Source organism: Pundamilia nyererei, unplaced genomic scaffold (assembly GCF_000239375.1).
Source record: "Pundamilia nyererei isolate P.nyererei 1_Seehausen unplaced genomic scaffold, PunNye1.0 scaffold00091, whole genome shotgun sequence".
Lineage (NCBI taxonomy): Eukaryota > Metazoa > Chordata > Actinopteri > Cichliformes > Cichlidae > Pundamilia > Pundamilia nyererei.
Genome location: NW_005187492.1, coordinates 1,932,422 through 1,951,868, shown reverse-complemented (window position 1 = coordinate 1,951,868; position 19,447 = coordinate 1,932,422). Strand labels below are relative to the sequence as shown.

The 19,447-nt window shown below is 40.4% G+C and overlaps 1 protein-coding gene across 2 annotated transcripts in view; it reads left to right on the top strand.

Moving 5' to 3' along the window:
- Positions 1-16,198, top strand: part of pitpnm3 (PITPNM family member 3) — a 102,303-nt gene extending 86,105 nt beyond the window's left edge. Inside the window, exons 11-20 of one of the 2 annotated variants that reach the window (XM_013912486.1) lie at positions 1,733-1,927; positions 2,078-2,226; positions 4,645-4,761; positions 10,739-10,855; positions 10,956-11,104; positions 11,311-11,460; positions 11,688-11,871; positions 12,040-12,168; positions 12,254-12,663; positions 14,854-16,198. In XM_013912486.1, coding sequence (XP_013767940.1) covers positions 1,733-1,927; positions 2,078-2,226; positions 4,645-4,761; positions 10,739-10,855; positions 10,956-11,104; positions 11,311-11,460; positions 11,688-11,871; positions 12,040-12,168; positions 12,254-12,589 — 1,526 coding nt within the window. In that variant the 3' untranslated portion in view covers positions 12,590-12,663; positions 14,854-16,198. The remainder of the gene's footprint in view (positions 1-1,732; positions 1,928-2,077; positions 2,227-4,644; positions 4,762-10,738; positions 10,856-10,955; positions 11,105-11,310; positions 11,461-11,687; positions 11,872-12,039; positions 12,169-12,253; positions 12,664-14,853) is intronic. The other variant, XM_013912487.1, reaches the window with a different exon arrangement.
- The last annotated feature ends 3,249 nt before the right edge of the window (positions 16,199-19,447 follow it).

The following is a 19,447-nucleotide window of genomic DNA, read 5'->3' as shown; positions in this document are numbered from 1 at the left end:
CTGAGTTGGGGACCGATAATGAAAGATTGCTCTCCACAGCACAGTGTTAGATAACAATCCTGTTTTTGAATCGTTGTGTCATCCCCAGTACATATCCTTAAAAAAAAATATTGCCATAAGTAAAAACAATGTCCAGTAATGCGAACTGCAAAGATTTGAGTAGTTATCTGTTAAAAGACTGCATTTTCAAACAAATGCAGGACCCCACATGCTCATCACCACACAAATGTGTTTATGTAACACAACATTGAAGTTATATTTTAAACTGGTAGACTTCATTTAAAACACCCCTAAAATACTGAACAGTTACATTTTTCCCTTCTCATCTAGAAATGTCTTTTCTTCCCACATATATTCACATAACACAGACCTGTGACACAGAAAATTTGGCAATCAGATGCCCGGCACTGATAAGTACAGAGTATGTGTCAGATTTCTTCATCATCTTCCTAACAGACCGAATGTGGACTATTCTTTGCCTCGACTGCGGGGATTCGTTAACCACCGCTGATTCTCCCCCATGTTTCTGAGAGCCGCAGTTAATCTGTATTCTGCTGCAGTTGCTCATCCTTCTCAAACCAAACAGGCAACATGGGGCTTCATCTGCTGGCATATTTATAGCCATCCAACAGCAGAGAAAGGGCTAACGTGAGCATAACAAGCTGTGAAACAAACTGAAAATTCTGGATAATGACTTTGACACATCACGGCCATTTGAAGATACTGAATAGAGGCAGGCATCCACAATGTCTACAGATGTTTATCTGTAATGTTAATGTTTATGTTTGGCACAAGTAGAAGTAAACTGATAGAAGAAACTGTGAAGGGTATGCTGTATCCGAAGTGCCGATCAAAGACCAGCCCAGACACGATGTGTTCTGATTAGCATTTGCTCTCAGGAGAGAAAGAGAGATAGAGATGTAATGGTGGGTTTGTAGTTGCCATTCTACTTTCATAAAAAATGGCTTCGGTAATAGGATAATCATTACTCTCAAGAGATAAAAAAGTTTTATAGTATAGGTCAAAGCAGAAAACATCAAGGGAGCATTCTCAAACAAAGAGATGAGCCTTTAGCTGTTTTTCTTTTGCTGCTGTTGTTCAGCTTGTCAGAGAATATTCTCAGGTAGAAGCTCTGTTACATTCAGCGTCAATCTCCTTTTGTCCTGAATCTTTTATAGCTGTTAAGATAAATGTGCTAATGAACAGAGCTGATAGGCCTTTGCCTCTCTGCTGTCTGAATTAATAATCATATGATGCTTTTTCTTTTAGGGTCTGTGAGAGAAAACTGTTATGTTTGGGATGTCTAGTGAAACAAGGTCTCTGGGACCTTCAGTATTAAGACAGAACAAATAGGAAAATGCAGTGTAGAGCCTTGCTGGGGGAAACGAGGAACTCAACCTGATAGATTATTCTACTTGTCCGCAGGAACCAAGAGCAAGATGCTTTCTGGCTCCCAAAGCTAATGCCAAATACAGTCTAATAAATTGATTCAAACCCACAAAGTGTGGAACAAGCTTTTCGTCTGTTATCACACTTATACATAGTGCTTGTCTTTGGTTTTGCTTTATAAAATGCAAAGCAAGTCAATACACAGCGAGAACCTGGCTTATTAGGCAAATAGCAGCATTGATTTAAAGATTCAGACCAGTCATTTGTTGTAATCAAAGCATTTCCTTTCTTCTTCCCTCTCCATTTGTTCTTGTATTTCCCCTTTCCCCCCCTCCCTCTATAGCAGACAGTATCCAAAGTCATCCAAATGTGTTTTTGGAAGGTGAGCAAACTCACGGAGGGCCGACTTCGCAGCAGTCCTCTGAGACCGACACTGAAGGAGGAGGAGAAGAGGGGGGGCGTAGAGCCAGTGTGACCAGTGTGGAAAGTGAAATGTCGAATTGCTCCATGGGCCAACTTGGAAACACCATCGCTAACAGTGAGTGGGAGGAAAACAAAGAGACAGAAAGGCCACGCCGTCGTCTTCCATTTGTCTTCTGGAGATTAATTCAAGTTGATGAGTTTTCACAGCTTTTAAAGTGACCTCAGTCCCCCCATCTAAGTATGAGGATGTGTGTTTATGTTTCAGTTTCCAGTAGTTGGTGGGGCTCCAAGAGGCTGGACTATGCTCTGTACTGCCCTGATGTGCTGACTGCGTTTCCAACAGTGGCTCTGCCTCACCTTTTTCACGCCTCCTACTGGGAGTCCACTGACGTGGCAGCTTTTGTTCTTCGGCAGGTGAGAGAGCCTTACTAATAACAGTATTGTTTTCTCCACAGCATATTTAATAAACTAGTGTTCTCGAAAATGGCTGTTTTTGCAGCTCAAATTGAAGACTAACTAAATCCTGCAGCTCACTTATACCCTTAATCACAGCTTTGATCTGGACATGATCACTAGATGAGGTATGCTTTTTGTTTTCGTTGGATTCTTTGAACTTCTGATGATATTTTCAATCTTATTTTCACTCATTCCCTGCAAATGATGAAATATAAATTGCCTATTGCCTATATAAATAAAGAACCACCATCATTTTTTAAAAATACAAACACATCCACCTATCCATCCTCGTTCTGTCTATGTACACACTTACTGTTTCCAAAGGAAATTAGATGGTAAATTGCTGCCAGTTTCTTTTCAAATCATTGCATTCTGTTTTTATTTGCGACTCTTTTTTGGAATTGTGGTTGTATTATATCATAATATGTAAAATGACAGAGGCTGTACTTTCTTTTTACCTAACTGTATTTAAATATCTAAAAGCGTCATCCACTGGACTCTTTCTGAGAGATAGACCAAAAACAAGTTCAGCTCTCTAAAGCAGTTCAATATAGCAACAAAAACAACGATAAAGGTGTGGGAGGTAGGACATGGAGATAATGAGCAGAGGTGTCAAGTTGGAAACAGTGTATCTTAACATTATAAGAATAAACTGTGGCGTTTTTAGACTCATGCACTGGCATTTCATGCAGTGTGCTTAAAACAATAAACTGTCCTGTTCTCTACATAACAGGACAAAAGAGAAAGAGTTTATTAATGTAAAACATTTCATACAATGTGTAATTCAAAGAGCATACAATGACTTGACCTATTTGTCACACTAGGAGATAGTCCATCCATCCGTTTTCTTAACCACTCATCCAATTCAGGGTCACGTGGATCGCCTGAATACTATCCCGGCTGTAACAGGCCAAGAGGAGGGCTGCACCCTGGAGAGGTCACCTGTCTATCACAAGGCTAATTCAGAACGCAGAGAATCGTTCACGCTCAGACTAGCAGAGATGAAGAAAAAGGTTCAGCTGTACTGTAAATGGGAGCATGCTTCACTGTAATTGAATGGATGGCATGTGAGGAACTCAGCCATTTGAGTTTGATCTGATTCCAAAAGTCCACAACAACCACAACCAGTCAAACTTCACATTTTTGTCCAGCTGTGTTTCAGCTGTCAGCATGAAATCATGAAATAGGACTCTCTAAAGGACTCTTTTACACACATGCACACACACATGATGTGCAAAACAAGGCAAAGTTACACTTGACGTGCTTGATCTTATGTGAAGCTGTTCAGGATTCATCTGACCCATCACAGCTGAGCCTCTGACAAACTGAAACCCTTTTATCAAGCTTGCTCTTTGATATGACAAAAATATGGACATGTCTGATTTTGTGGTTTAGTCTGCTTTATAAATAAATTCAATAAGCGTATGACTGAAATCTACAAAAGTTTGAAAATGTATGTGTGCTGCCAAGTCTTTGGTTAGGATTTCAAAAGTCTGCAAATATGTTCTCAGCTTAGGCTCAGCTGTAGTCATTTCCATATTACCATCCTCAACTTTAGTTAGTCATACGGACCCATCATTTGGTCAGGAGAGTCTTAACATGCTGGCAGTATATATTTCTAGCAGTAAAGCTGGAATTAAGCAGTGAACCTTGACAAGGTTTATGCCACATTTTGCCCACTGAACTGCCCATAAAAATATTATGGGCAGTTCAGCTTTAACCTATGATAACAAGGATAAGGAGAATCTGTAACTCCTCAGACACCAATGAACACTATGCCAGTAAATACATTTGAAAAACATCTTTTTAATCACATTATTTCTTATGAAAAACTTCTAGAAACACTGGCACTCTTTTAAAACAGATGATTAGAAAGCAGAGCTTCCATAGGGAAAAGAAATCTTTTCGTGTTGGCTCGATCTGCTGTGTGTTGCCTTTGTGAGACAGTGGAGACGATTTAGAGATGCACAAAGTAAACAAAGCTCTATTGAAGTCATTAGGAATTTAATAAACCTTGGCGTACAGCATCATTTGTGCTGCAGAATATTTACGATTTGTAACAGAATGTAAAAGTTGTGTGAAAAGTCATTTGTCAGACTTTCTGTTGCTGTCTTTATGGAAACTCTCTCTTGATGTTTAGGCCACCTGGTCAAAAATGATAAGCAGAGCCTCAGTCAAGCAATATGCAGTAATTCTCTACAAAACTGTGAATTAGAAACACGATGAACCTCTTTTAAGGCTTTAGATGCACTGTTCGTCAGTATATCAGCTAACAGTAATGCCACCATCACAGTAGTGGCATTACTGTTAAACAAACCTGTGTTATCTTATGGAAATGCCTGTTCTTATTTTAAATATTTTTGTATTCATTAACAGCTCATGCGATGTGACTGCATAAAGGCAAAGGAAGCAGACAACTTGGACTCAGCTCCTTTCTCACCCTCTGGTCCCCGTGAGAAGTGGCTTAGAAGGAGGACACATGTCAAACTAAGGGTAAAAAATTAAAATTCCCCTTTTTTGGATGTATATACCTTAATACCAGATTAACGTGATGTTCAGTGTTTTGGGAATCAAGAATTGGCTGACTAAAAAGATGATCCTAGAGTCTAGTTAAAAGGCTTTTTCAGCTGTGGCTGACACTGGCAAAGACTGTAGACGTGTAGAGTGGCAGGCAGGGTTGGCAAGCTGTCGAATCAATCAGCAGACAGAGTTGACACAGGTTTGGCTGGCTCACACAGGAAACCTAGGACGCAAAGATAGCAGGTTAGCAAACTAGCGATCAGAGCAAGAGTTTGGGAAACGAGAAAGGCTCCTCTCTACCACAACAATTGAACGAACAATCTGCGAGCTAGTGTATATATACTGCAGGGTGTTGATTAGGTGATGAGCCTCAGGTTTGCCAGCCAGAAATCTGGTGGTTAAGAGATTGGCTGTGCCTTTAAGGCATGGACCAACGATGGCATGTTGATCCAAATTAAAAAAAGAAGAATTAAATGCCTTTGTTTGCAACAACTGGGTTCGATTGCAAGATGCAGATGAAGTGACACAAAAAGGGTGTAAAAGTTCTAAGTAGACAAAATCTGATTTCAGTCATCTTTCCCTAATTTGTAACATGCACTTAATCAGGGTTAAAATACGGGTATTACAGACGGCTGAAGCTGTAGTAGTTAAGTCTTTGGCCTCCATGAATGATCTGAAGCTGGAAAAATCTTAAAATACTCCCACACATTCACCTTGAATCACTGATGCAGGCAGACGCACACAATTGTTCGATGTTCCTGAACCCTGCCGAGTAGAATAATCAAGGTCACATTGCTATCCCTTTTCTAAAAACACAAAATTAGTGCCTGCTTGCTTTTCATGTGGCTATAAATAGAACTGAATAGCCATGGAAACATAACTATATTTGAGTTTGAAGGTTTTCTTTTTCTCGGTGTCGACTTGTTCATGCCTCACCTCAGCTAAGTGATGTGATTCTTATGTTAGTGCTGAAAGCAGTTGCCCCCGTCCTGGATATGAGTCGGTACGTGTAGATTTAAAGCAGCCCCATGCCGATTCAGTCCGGGCACAGCCAGATGATCTGTTGCAGGGCGATGTTATTCGGAGAGATTTGGCAACTATTTCAAAGGTTTCTTGCTGTGGTAAGAGGCCTTTGTCACAGCTGGAGAGGGACCACTACTGTGGCAGTTGTTTCGTGTGTTGCTTCTCGTGTGTTGCTCTTTAACAGGCAGGTGTCTGACTCACTAACTCGTGTCCTCCATAGTTTTGTCTGTGAGTTGATGGTGTCATTAGCCACAAGTTGCTTGTTCGTATTGTTTTCACATATACCACACAGAGTTCATGACACAAAAAATAAATCTATGCTGAGCCATGTGATGCACTCAAGTCACATAGCTGCAGGCTGGGATCTTGTTAAACTGTATGCTGGTGCATGTACACGCACAGGTATGCACATATATATTTACATGTTCTCTCTCTGCATTGCCATCACAGGATGAGTAAGTGACGCCTCTTGCTGGCAGACAATTAACTGTTGACAAAGCTAATGCGGGATAGCAGCTGGAAACATTGAACTTCGTTGTTAGATGTCACATCCTTTAAATCAATTATCATTAGCCGATGTGGTGAGACAGTAAAGCACAACAACAACATGGTTGATCACATTAGCATTTAGCTGTATTTGTCATGTGCAGATGCTCCATTATCTTTCACTGAGTGTTGTCAATAAACAGCAGAACATTTTCAAGTAAATGAAATGTCATCTGAGCCTCTTAATCGTGATGAAACAACCCCAGTAAACAACGATTGAGTTAATAAATTTATCGTTGCTGCTGCTTTTGTTTGCGCGTGTGGCTGTACACCTGTGATATTTTATTTATAGAAGTTGGCCCCTTTGATAATTTATTTTGATCAATTATTGTTACAGTGTACAAACATAAATCCAAAATTGAAATACTAGCTTCGTGAGGCTGATAAAACTTGCACTGTATGCTGTTAAAATTCTTCAGTATAACGTTGAGGTTGCAGAAATGACAGAGACGTTAGGGAGGGAAAATTACAGTTTCTGTCATGGTGACCCACAACAGAGTCTGTGAATTATACATTAGCGCGCTCATAATATGCTATTAAAATGCAACCATCTCAGCAAGAAGAGATTTAGGGATTAGTGTTCCACTGCTGGCACACTTGGAGGTACTCACTGAATAGTGCAATATGGAGAATAGAACATGACAAGGAAGCTTAATAGGGAGTTAGCATGCTTTTCTGTAAGGTCCCACAGTGCACTCTTCAGCAGTATTTAGCTGGACTTGGAAATTTGGAAAAACAGGGCATGAAAGCAGAAAATTTATGGCTATTCTTCATCTCATTCCCTCTGATTGTGTTTGTCTCAAAGGCTTGTAAAGACAGGCCATGTACAGACAAAAGTGACGACTGATTTTGGTGGACGTTCACAATAGTTCAGGTGCTTTAGATGTTCTGTTTCTTATACATTATACATTACCATCAGGAAGGCATCTGTTCATAAATTCACTTTGCAGAGCTTAATCATGTCCCCGGACAATAAACCCTTAATCATAAAGAAATCCTCAGCTACAGGTGGAGCAAGGTGTCCTGCAACAAATGATGAGGCAGACTTACTCTTGTAGAGTCATCTCAGATTACATGACAGAAAATCAAGAAATCTTAAATCCACAGAAGACGTTCCCTTAGATACAGCACAAACCTTGAAAAACGAATAGTTATGTCTATAACTTCTGTTCCCTGAAGGAGAGGAACGAGATACAACACATAAGTATGGGATATAACGCCCTCGCGTGTCCTGGCTGAAGAAACCTTTAATCACGCCTTTAAGGCAGATGATGTGTGATGACAAGCGCACGGCCCCGCCTGCACAAGTAGCCGCTGTCATCACAGTCATCCCTCAGTTCGATAGCCGCTCTTCACCGAGCCAAACTGCTCAGTGGGGCAAAGCAAGACCACCGGTGCCGTATGCCAGTGAGATAGCTTCTATAATCCAATGGGACAGCCTCTGTTTTGACAGAGCTCTACCTCTATTTGGATTAGCGAAGCAGACAAACAGCTGGTCACATAAACGCACATTCTGAGTGCGCTCAATGTAGGTGCGTAGCACACGCAAAGAGAATGCATCCTCCTCTGCTCCTCAGATGCAAAAGGAGGGGAGCAAAAGCTCAGCAACTCAAACTCCATTGAGCTAGAAGATGCAGGCATGGTCTCGGGAAAATAGGCAGCATTTGGATGCAATACGACCTTGTGGCCATCAGAAGAGAACTGTGTGCAGGAGGGATGCACAGAGAGCGCATGAAGGTCACCCACTCGCTTTGCCAAAGCGAGAAGTAATGCAGTCTTATATGAAAGAAATTTCATATCCACAGACTCAATGGGTTCAAACGGGGGGCTACAAAGGGCCTCCAGCACCAAAGACAAGTCCCAAGCAGGGACACTGGACTTAAGCACGGGCCTCAGCCGGCGAACTCCTTTCAGAAAACGTATGGCGAGGGGATGTGTACCTGGTGTCACCCCGTCACAGCCAATATGACAAGCAGATATAGCTGCCAAATAAACCTTAATTGTCGAAAATGAAAGGCCCTTATCCAGCAGCTCCTGCAGGAATGTCAAAACATCCACAATAGAGCACTGAAATGGGAGAGTGTGGCGGTCCTGGCACCATTGCTCGAAGGCTCGCCATTTGTAAGCATACAAGCCTCTAGTAGATGAGGCCCTAGCGCTCTGAATTGTCGCTATCACACTAGGTGGCAAACTAGAATCAGAGAGAGGGAATGCCGACGCACTCTCTCTAGAACTGGAGATATCATTTCCACTGGGGGAAATGCATACAGGAGCACGTCTGGCCATTGGTGCGCTAGCGCGTCCAAGCCCAAGGGTGCATCGTGGTCGATTATGGAGAAGAACAGGGGGCAGTGAGTATTTACCCTAGAAGCAAAAAGATCTATTTGCGCCTTGCCAAATAGGTCCCAAATCTGAGCCACTATTAAAGGGTGTAACCTCCATTCTCTCACCAGAGGACCCCCCGTGGAGAGAAGGTCGGGCCCCAGGTTCAGGTGGCCCGCCCGGGACATGGGTGGATCTTAGAGACAGAAAATGAACACTGCACCATAACAGCAGAGAGCGAGACAGGAGCAGCCCGGGCTCCCTCCAAGGACTGAGAGCTAGCATGCAAGACGCGGTTACCGGCAGCCTCCTCCGGAGGTGACGCGATGCACACGAACGGTGAGAGAGAGTCCAGCGTTGAAACGCTCTCATTTTTAACAGTCCAAGTGGCACTACGGCGATCAAAGATGCCATCATGCCCAACAAGCTTAATATCGTCTGGAAAGGCAGCCTGCGTTCCAAATGAAACTGAGCGAGGCAGCGATGAAACGCGGCCACTCTGTGCTCCGACAAACGCGCGCGGCTGGAAAGCGAGCATATTTCCAAACCGAGAAAAGTAATCTGCTGACTCGGGATTAGCGAGCTCTTTTGAAAGTTCACAGAGAACCCCAGTGTCTGAATGTGTGACAGAACCAGCGACAGCTGTGTCTCTACCTGCTCTCTGGAGCAAGCTACGAGAGCCCAGTCGTCTAGGTAGGCTAAGATGCGGATTCCTCTCTCTGAGGGGCCTCGGCACATTTCGTAAAGGCACGAGGAGCGAGCGACAGCCCGAACGGCAGCACTAGGTATTCGTAGGCTACGCCCTCGAATGCATACCTCAGAAACTGCCTGTGTTTTGGGTGTATAGCCACATGAAATAAGCATCTGTTAGATCGATTGTTGCAAACCAATCTCCCGAGCCGACCGCATTCAAGGGCTGTCTGAGTGTTAGCATCTTGAACCTGTACCTTGAACCTTGAACCTGTACATTCATAGATACAGGTTCAAGACTCGCAGGTCGAGGATGGGACGAAGCCCATTGGGTATCCTTGTTGGTTTTCAGAAAATAATTCTGATGGCTAAAGAACCAAATGGGACAGGCAAAATAAATAAATAAATAAATAAATTAGCATGATATATATTATATGTTATCCCTTCTCATCTGGTAATTAATCTGACAAATTCCTTTTATGCTAAACTATTTACTTTTAAATGTGGGGAATATGTTCTTGCCTTGTTATTATTAACTTTTTAAATTGAAAGGCTACAGACAGAAATAAAGTGGATGTAAAGTCTTTATACATGCTTTATATACAGTAATGTAAAGTAATGTCATTTTCTGTTTTGTTTAGAAAAAGAGCACTCATATGTGTTTTTAAGGATTCAGTGTGTGAATGTGTGTGAATGGGTGGATGACTGGTTGTGCAAAGCGCTTTGGGGTCCTTAGGGACTAGTAAAGCGCTATACAAATACAGGCCATTTACCATTTTAATGGTGCACTAATAATAATGAACCTTTGCACAAATGTGTTTTCGGATGTAATGATATAACTATGAGTTTTTACATCTAAAAGGTCGAAGGACAGTTTCAAGAGGGCATCATCATGTTTTGTAAAAGCACTCTTTTCTACCATTTTTACAGCAGCTGTAGAGCAGAGTAATAATTCACTGCATTAAGTCTAGTTTAATAATTACAGATATTTGAAGAATGATTAACAAAGATTAAAAAGCACCGTTAGACCCTTGAGGCACGCCACACATTTATCGAGCACGTCAAACGTGGCATCAAACAATTGTAGCAGACTGTTCTTTAACCATATAAATGAATGAATGAATTATTAAATGTTTAAATGTTGCTCATAGCACATTTAGATATATTTTTTATGCAATAATATCCTTTAAATTTTTTAATTTGAACTCTGACACTGATTCTTTTTTCTGTTACTTCTAATCACATTTCAGCATGAGTCATAAAATTTACTCCAGGGTAGCGCGCCAGAGACAAACTGTTGTTGCCGCAAAGGCTTACGTGTTACATTTGTGTCCTGAATAATGGAGGTAGTTCTTGTCACTAACTGCAGAACGTCACAGCAAACCACAGGGTGAATGATGTCATTGCCACCGAGGATGGACCCCAGACTCTGGTTGGTCGCTTCATGTATGGCCCCTTGGATATGGTCACTCTGACTGGAGAAAAGGTGAAAAACAGCGATATGATTTATGTTGATGCGTGTGCGTTTCTTTGTTAGGCTGGCATTAATCAATTAATCGCATGTGTTATACCCCTGCCCCTCTCAGGTGGATATCCTGCTCATGACACAGCCTCAGTCGGGCCGCTGGGTGCACTTTGACACAGAGGTGACCAACAGCAGTGGCAGAGTCACATACACAATACCTAAGACCAAGAAGCTTGGCCTAGGAGTATATCCCATTAAAATGGTAGTCAAGTAAGCATCCACGTGGCATTCCCTTTACAAAGCGCTGTATTATCAAATAAGATGTAGAAAGAAGAGAAAGATTTCATTTATTTATGCTCTGTGTTGGAGTATGAGCTCCTTGCTGGATAATGCTGCATAAATAGTGGCCTTGAAGGGAGTAACAACTAAGTTCTCATTTTTTTTAATATGTAGTTTCTCCTTTTTTCAATCCACAGGGGGGATCAGACTAGTGCAGAGGCCTACCTGACTGTGTTACCAAGGGGCATGGAGTGTGTTGTGTTCAGCATTGATGGCTCTTTTGCTGCCAGTGTGTCAATCATGGGCAGCGACCCCAAGGTCCGTCCTGGAGCTGTCGATGTGGTCAGGTAACTGATTACCCTTTTTGATTATACATGCATGTGGTTGTATGTCTACATGTAAATCTTGAGAAGGTGGAAGGGTTCACAGGAAAATACAAATTCAATAGTCAATACGCGTGCTTTGTTGGAGCTCTCAGTGTTTTAAGGATTTATGCGCATCCTCTCTGTGATAATACCACCATGATACAATTATTCACTTTGATGTGTGCTTGATTTTATGCATTCACATCCAGGCATTGGCAGGACTTGGGATATTTGATCATCTACATCACAGGCCGTCCTGATATGCAGAAACAGCGTGTGGTGTCCTGGCTCTCGCAGCACAATTTCCCCCACGGGATGATCTTTTTTTCTGAGGGCTTAGTTCATGACCCCCTGCGACAAAAGACCATCTTCCTCAGGAACCTCATCCAGGAGGTAAATCCTGACATTAACATAGGCATTAACATATACAGCAAATAAGACCTTTTGGTCCAAGCCGTACAGTGAGATCTTTCTCACTCTCTCACTCACAATTTTGTAGCTTTGGGATGTGCTGAATCAAAATGTCACACGTGTGTGACTGGTTATTTTCTCTTTCACCAGTGTCACATTAAGATCAACTCTGCCTATGGCTCCATGAAGGACATCTCTGTTTACAACATGCTAGGCCTCAGCCCCTCACAAATTTATATTGTTGGCAGACCTTCGAAGAAGTACCAAAATCAGTGCCAGGTAGTTCAATTTACATTTATGTACTTTGATCTTCTCACTTCTCCTTGTCAGATTTTCTAACTCTTTGCCTGTGTGGTATGTGTAGTTCCTGAGCGAAGGTTATGCAGCGCACCTCTCCACTCTTCAGTTTGGGCACAGAGCCAGACCTAAGAAATCTCCTTCAGTTCGCATGGTCTTAAGGAAAGGTTCATTCGGTCTCTCAGCGAAGCCTGACTTTCTGTGTAAACGAACCCACCTGCGCAGGACCATGTCAGTCCAACAACCTGACCCCCCGTGCACACCCAACCCTAAGCCTGAGCGAGCCCAGAGCCAACCAGAATCGGATAAGGATCATGGTGGTGGGGGAGGCGGAGGAGGAGGAGGGCAAGGACAAGGTGCTTGGGGACGAGCCTCCATGCATCGCGGAGATACAACTCCCTGACAAGAGACAAGAGATGAAAGGATTGCTGGAGGACAGAAGAGGAGAACAAAGGGGTCTTAGTGTCCAGGGCCAAGGTTACATCTTATTCCATATTCCAGGTTATAACATTGCAATTTGTTGTTTGCTTTTTTCTTATAGTTTTTTGCAATTTTGCTAGTATAGGACAGTATATAAGATTGTGAGACCTAATATAAGGAGTTATATCCTGGACAAGCTACAGGTTGAACAAAACAAATTATTGCCCCATATTGTGTAGTATATTACTGCCCTTTGCAGATTATAGACTGTCCTTTATAGACTTGGTTCAATATTCCATGCATATTTGCTGAAATGGAAACACAGTTTTCTTAGGAAATTGAGGGATTATTATGCATAATCTTGCTAACGTGCAGTGGTTAGGTGCAGCAGAGTGTGTCTGAGAAATAACACAGACAAATGAGGCACAGGTCTCTTAGACTGATCCGTCCAGAGCTAGAAAAACAGAATGGAATGATTTACAAATCTCATAAAGCCATATGAGACTCTCATACACCTTATAACGTAAACAAAAGGAAAAAACAGAAGGAAAACTGTTAGCCTATTCATCTTGAATAGGGAACATTTGGAATAATACGTGACATAGAGAAAACCTTTCACCTCTGGGTTGGTCGACTCTGTTGTCTCAGATATACAAACCCAATTCTGAAAAAGTTGCAACGCTGTGTAAAATGTAAATAAAAGAGTGCAATAATTTGGAAGTCTCAAAATAGAACATAGAAAACATATTTGACAAAATAAGAAAAATAAAAGCTCATTTTGAATTTTTAATAACAGGAACTTTCAGACAATGTCTTTTTTTAGGGAAGGCCTTGCATATTTCAGCAAGACTGTGCAGCCCTTTCACCAAATGAAAGCATTTGGAGCATCATGTAAAGGAAAATATGACAAACAAAGCCCAGAACTGTTGAGCAGCTGTAATCTAACATTGGATAAGACTGGGAGAATGCTCCTCTCTTAAAAGTCCAGCAGGTAGTCTCCTCAGTTCCCAGGCTGTTGTTAAAAGAAGAGGGAATGCTATACAGTGATAAATATGGCCTGGACCCAAGTGTTTTTTGCAATATGTTGCTCCATCAAATTCAAAACAAGCCACTATGTTTCTTATATAGTAATTTATTTCAGTTTAAACATTTATTTTGTGAATACAGTATCGGTTTGTGACATTTACAAATCATTGCATTTTTGTTTTTATTTTGAGTTTTTCCACAGTGGCCAAGCTTTTCAAAATGCAGCATTTTAGTTGTCTGTGTTATCAAATCACAACAAAGGAGTACTTGGCAGATTAGTGTTGTTTTTTTAAAACGTTCATGAGAAGAACATTAAGAAAAACATTGTTAGATCTGAAAGCAGAAAGAGTTCAATATTTGCACCATTAGTCCAACCTAAAACTGAACATCAGTCGAGTGTTCAGCAGCACAACAGTGGCATGCATTGGTCCCCCAATTTTTATTATTTAGTGTAGATTAAAGCCAGTCTCTTTGTATCACTTTGTGAGAGTTAATTGTGGCCCTGTCATTTTGTGCAAAATGGAAAATCAGTGTTGTGTGTTCTGCAAATTAAACATTTTCACACACTTTCAAACTGTAGGCAGGCTCTTTCAGACAGCCTATGATCAGACTGCTGTAATACACCTCCTCATGTTACGTCTGCGAAGTAATGTTTTATTTACTGTCACATTAATCCTCATTGAATAATGTAAGTTTTCACCTTTTACTTCCCTGCATTGTGTGTTAATCTTAACAGCGCGAGGCTCTGCAAAGCCATGACGCAAACCCAGATTGATTTTGTTCACTTCTGTTGAGCTCCAGCACAGTCAATAAGCGTCCACCTTGATTAAATGATGTTCTGTGCTGTATCTGATCTGACTTGCAGTCTTCATGTTTTTAGTCAGAGAGCCATTTTGAATTTAAATGCATAAATAAGTCTAAGAGCACAAAATAAGGGAAAAATGAACAACGGGGGAATAATCGTTCTCTTTTTCTCAATACCACATATTCCTGTGGCAACCAGAGTAATGGGTGCTATTATTAGCAGCAGTTCCCTAGCAGGACTGAATGGAGATCTGGCTATGATAATGATTATGCAAGCTCAACTGCAATGTCTGTTAATGCTTGAAATCCACTCATATATTGATTTAGAAATGTTGTCTGTGCAATTTGAGTTGTGCAAATGGGAAATTAGAACTGCGTTACAGTAAAACTCAAATTCTCCTTCCTCTCATTTAACAGCGTCACCTCTGCCTACTCTATGTGTACTTTGGATCCTCCTGTTCTTTACCTCCTGCTTGGCCCTGTACACTTCGCCACCTGTTTGGTCCTTTTCCTGACCTGCTCGGTGGAAAAGGTCACTCGGTCTTCTTAAATTTGAAACAGCTGCCAAGGACGGCAGCAATTTTTGTCAACGTTTGTGTTAAGCTTCAGTTGTGTCTCACTGTCAAACCTAAGAATGTAATTAAAAGTGTTACTGTACACACATATTTATGAACACACACATGCTGCAGAGGATGAAAAATGATGATTGTGGCTACCTTGAAGCTATTATGACCCTTTTCCAGCCTTAGCAGCTGATTAACAGATGCTGCACGTACCACGGTCCTATTCAGACTGCTGTGCTGAGAGGTGGTCATGCTGAATGACTTCTGCACTGACTCCACTGATGTAAATACTCAACACACATTATCCCAGTGTGGGCCTCTGGACACAGAATCACTGTGACATTTCAGTTCAATCTCTGCAATCCAGAGCGCCAAACACCCAACCTCTCTGAACTCCTGCCTCTGCCTCTATTTTATTCACACTGTTGGATGTTTCCCCTCACGTTGTGGTTGGCTTAGTACTAGTTCAACCCCACTCCCATCCCCCACCGCCCTCCCCTTCAACCAGTCAGGCAGAACATGCCACCTGACAGCTGCCTCAGACCTGGTCCGCAGCCGCTGAAGTACTGTGGTGTGCACGGCTCGACCCCCGAGGTTGCATTTGCACTACACAGCAGTGGCTCTCGATTTAGCTGCAGTTCGAGCTTCAGAAACAAAGAGATGCATTTTGGTGTATTTGTACTTCTTGTCACTGCTTGTTGGTTACTGTAACTACTGAACGACTGAATAAATAGTTCATAGAAAAGTGTTAATTTTACCGAAAATGTTTTCTGATTGATAGACACAGCCGTGAAAAGGTGATCAAAACATGTTTGCCTAAATCATTACAGTGAAAGCATAATTAGCATGGCAAGTATTGATTGGTAGTTGACTGGTAGTTGCAGTGCACTTTTTCAGGGTTTAAATACCTCCACACTCTTCGCAGTCAAATTCAGAATTTTAACTAGTTAAATATTTGCTGCTTAAATATTTCAACATTGCTTCTTCATGTCACTAAAAAGTAACACGACAAAGAACATGGAAAAATAACTTTTATCTCAAACGTGTTTTATCATTTACACTGTGTCATTCTCACTTTGGATAGCATCAAACTATACAAGACATGCAGACTTAGTAATCATTGTAATAAGTGCTAAAAGTGACAAGATTATATAAATTATTATGTATAGAAGTTGTTATATCTGAATAAAAAAAACTTTAAATATGTCCTCTTATTTTCAAACATTCAAACAAAAAACATGGTGCGTTGGTTTAACTAACTGACTTATAAAGTCTGTAACTGCTTTGCAAGTAGAGGTCACTGCAGAACACAAATGGGCCACAACCGCTGGCCATCCCCCAGCTGTTAGGCAATGTCAGATTAGAGTTAGTTAGAGACTACATGTGTGGCTCCAGCCAACCACAACAAATGCTCATGGCACAGCCACTTCAGTTGATAAGTGCACACATTGTGCTGTGCTGAGTCTCATTCTTGTATCTGAAAGTGTAAAAATTAAACCAAGTTCTCTCTGAAATATTTAATCCCAATATTTCAATACAATGTTAGCTGTGTAGCTCGCAGAATTGTATAATAGACACAATCCCTGTCGGTTCTACCAGGATGCCCTTGTGTCCATTTATTACAGCTGCCCTGGAACCAATAGATTTGTGATAAAATCAGATGCCGTCTTGTGCACTTGAGGTTGAATTGAGTCTTATTGTGGTCATGTTTAAAAATCTGTGCAAGTTGAACATATTTTTCTATGAGCAAATATTGTAAATAGAAATATTTTCGATGTATGTTTTTGAATTTTGGGTTGTTTTACTTGTAGAATTGTTGATTTTTGCCTTAAACTGTATTTGATGTTGTGTAGGAATACAAAATAATTTGTTTTGTCAAAGTATTGAGTTTTATTGTTACTTCATGACAAAGTGCATTCTATCTAGTTGATCAGATACAGTATATATGTGTGTGTGTGTGTGGATGTGTGTATGAGTGTGTGAGTTTAGTGGCATTTGTTGTATAGTTGTACTTACTGAGAACATGAAGACAGCTATGATAAGTAAACGCCTCTGCAGAGAAAAATCAGACCAGTGTTAATATATCTGCACGATCCAACTGCAGCTCAATACTGCCGATTTTTCAGAAGGGAGCATGTATTTTTTATAATGCTGAGATTAAGCAGGGCATCAGGGGGATACTTGGTTGAGGTTTTAAATGCTTACCTTGAAAGTTAAAAAAAACATATGAGCTCTTTGGGTGTCTTGTTTTAACTTAAAACCTGCATGGAGCGGAACACGAAAGCCAGGTTGGATCTATTCTTGACTCCTCTGCCTTTGACGGTCCATTAGTTGATTAAGTGATCACTAATAAGTATGTATGATTCCCTGAAGTTCAGCCCCGTCATTACAGTGCACCAATTAGCATTTGCTGGTAACTGTATATTATCCCAGATTCAATGCTGAATTACTCAGTTTTGTTTTGTATTTAAACAGTTCATATTAAAGCATACCAATCATTCCAGTCAATGTGCACACAGTTATCAAAGTGAATCAAAGTGTACAAAACATACATTTTATTTTGATGTACAAAGAATATACTGAAGGATATACTGAAAATCTAGTTGGAATTTCACCACAACAGTGTTAGTAAATGGCAAATGATAATCTAATGGTTAGATGGTGGCTGTTCTGAGATTGATTGGATGCTGTAAGCAATAACTATCAGTTGCCACGTTTGAGGTAACACAAGCATGACAATGTCATGTAACAGCAAAGTATTTAATGTTAAAAGGTGGGGAATGATGATTCGTGGACATGCTGTAATGATACTACACAGTGAGCAAGATCCAAATCAGCAAATTTATAATAAATATCTAAAGAGCGAAAATACTCTTACCTGTATGGTCCATACTCTCATCGACAGAGAATTGTTAATAAAGAGTGAAGTTAGTTTCCATTTTTCCAATAAAATGTTAAACAGTTTTTAGTTAATTAAAAAAATGTTTTTGAGAAAAAACACAAAAGAGGGAGCATCGTATTACTAACCTCTCATTAAGTGCTAATTAATGCTGTCAAATTGGTATTCTCCAAATTATGTCTTGGGTACTGACCTAATTTGCCATTTATTAACAATCTGTATGACTATAGTCAGTTATTCAACTTGGTGTTACAGCTTCTTTTAAAGAAAATAGCTCTTGTTTATTCTGAAAGTCTTAGTTTTTTACATTGCCCTCTTGACCAAAGAGGGGGAAAAACTCCTGGTTTCAGTGCTGCAACGTTTGTTGTTTTGTACATATCCCCTGTGATGATGATGAACATGTTATTGTGTTTACTGGACTAAGTCCATCTTTCATTAGTGCATAAATAAAGATATTTCACAGTGGATATTTCACTTTGCTGCAGGAGTGTCTTATTATATATTCCACATCCCCCTTATCTCTGGAGACGGAGGGTGAATCACCTCCGATAAGCTTCTTCAAGGTCAGGTGCTTTACTGAAGGGCATCAGAGCTGAGTGCAGATCTTATTATCGCTTATTTTATATTTGTATGGCTTGCTTCAAGTCAAACTTTTAAATCTCATTCAAACTTATTTTTGTTAACTTTCTAAACAACATGAATCAGTGTAATTCAGCCTACATCATGCTGAATATTTATGCAATACTCGCATTTATTTGTAATAAGCTGTGGACTTTATTCTACCCCACACAATGGTTACAGCTTAGTCAATAATTTGCTGACTTTGAGTTTGAATATTCATTGACAGTTTTTACACTGTGGCAGATTTTGTTGACTGCATCTAAAGCCAAAATTGAACTTTTATTTTGTCAATATTTCTATTCATTTTTTTCTTTTATTATTTTTTAACAAATCAGCAATAGCACAGAACAAGGAAATACAATGAGAAAAAACAGGACAAGGTGAAAACAGGATAAAAGGAGAATTTTTATTGTATTTCGAATGGAAGACAAACAGCACGTCTGACAACAATAGCCACAACATCTTGTATAGACACAATATAAATACGTAACACAGAAACACACGCTCACACAGAGCATATTATTTTTTTCCCATTCAAAAATGTTAACACACGATTCCAGGATTTCTCAAATTTATTATGTCTGTTATTGTTGAGAAGTCTTACCCTCTCCAGATGTAACACATATTTCTCCCTTCCAAAACTCAAATGCAGTCCTTTTTTCCGCTACTGTAGTATTGAATCTTTTGCTATGATATTCCAAACAGAATTGAAATCCATTCATACTTGTTTACAGGTTTTAAATAGCTGATCACCCCAAAGATAGCTGTAAATGCATCAGAATGGTAAATGAATCCCAGCTCTTCCCAAATACTTCACAGTAACAGCAAAACAATGGTTAGTTTTTCACATGTTCAGAAATAGTGGGTCAAGTTACCCATGAAAGATATGCATCTGTCTTCACTTGTTCCATATTTTGTCATGTATATA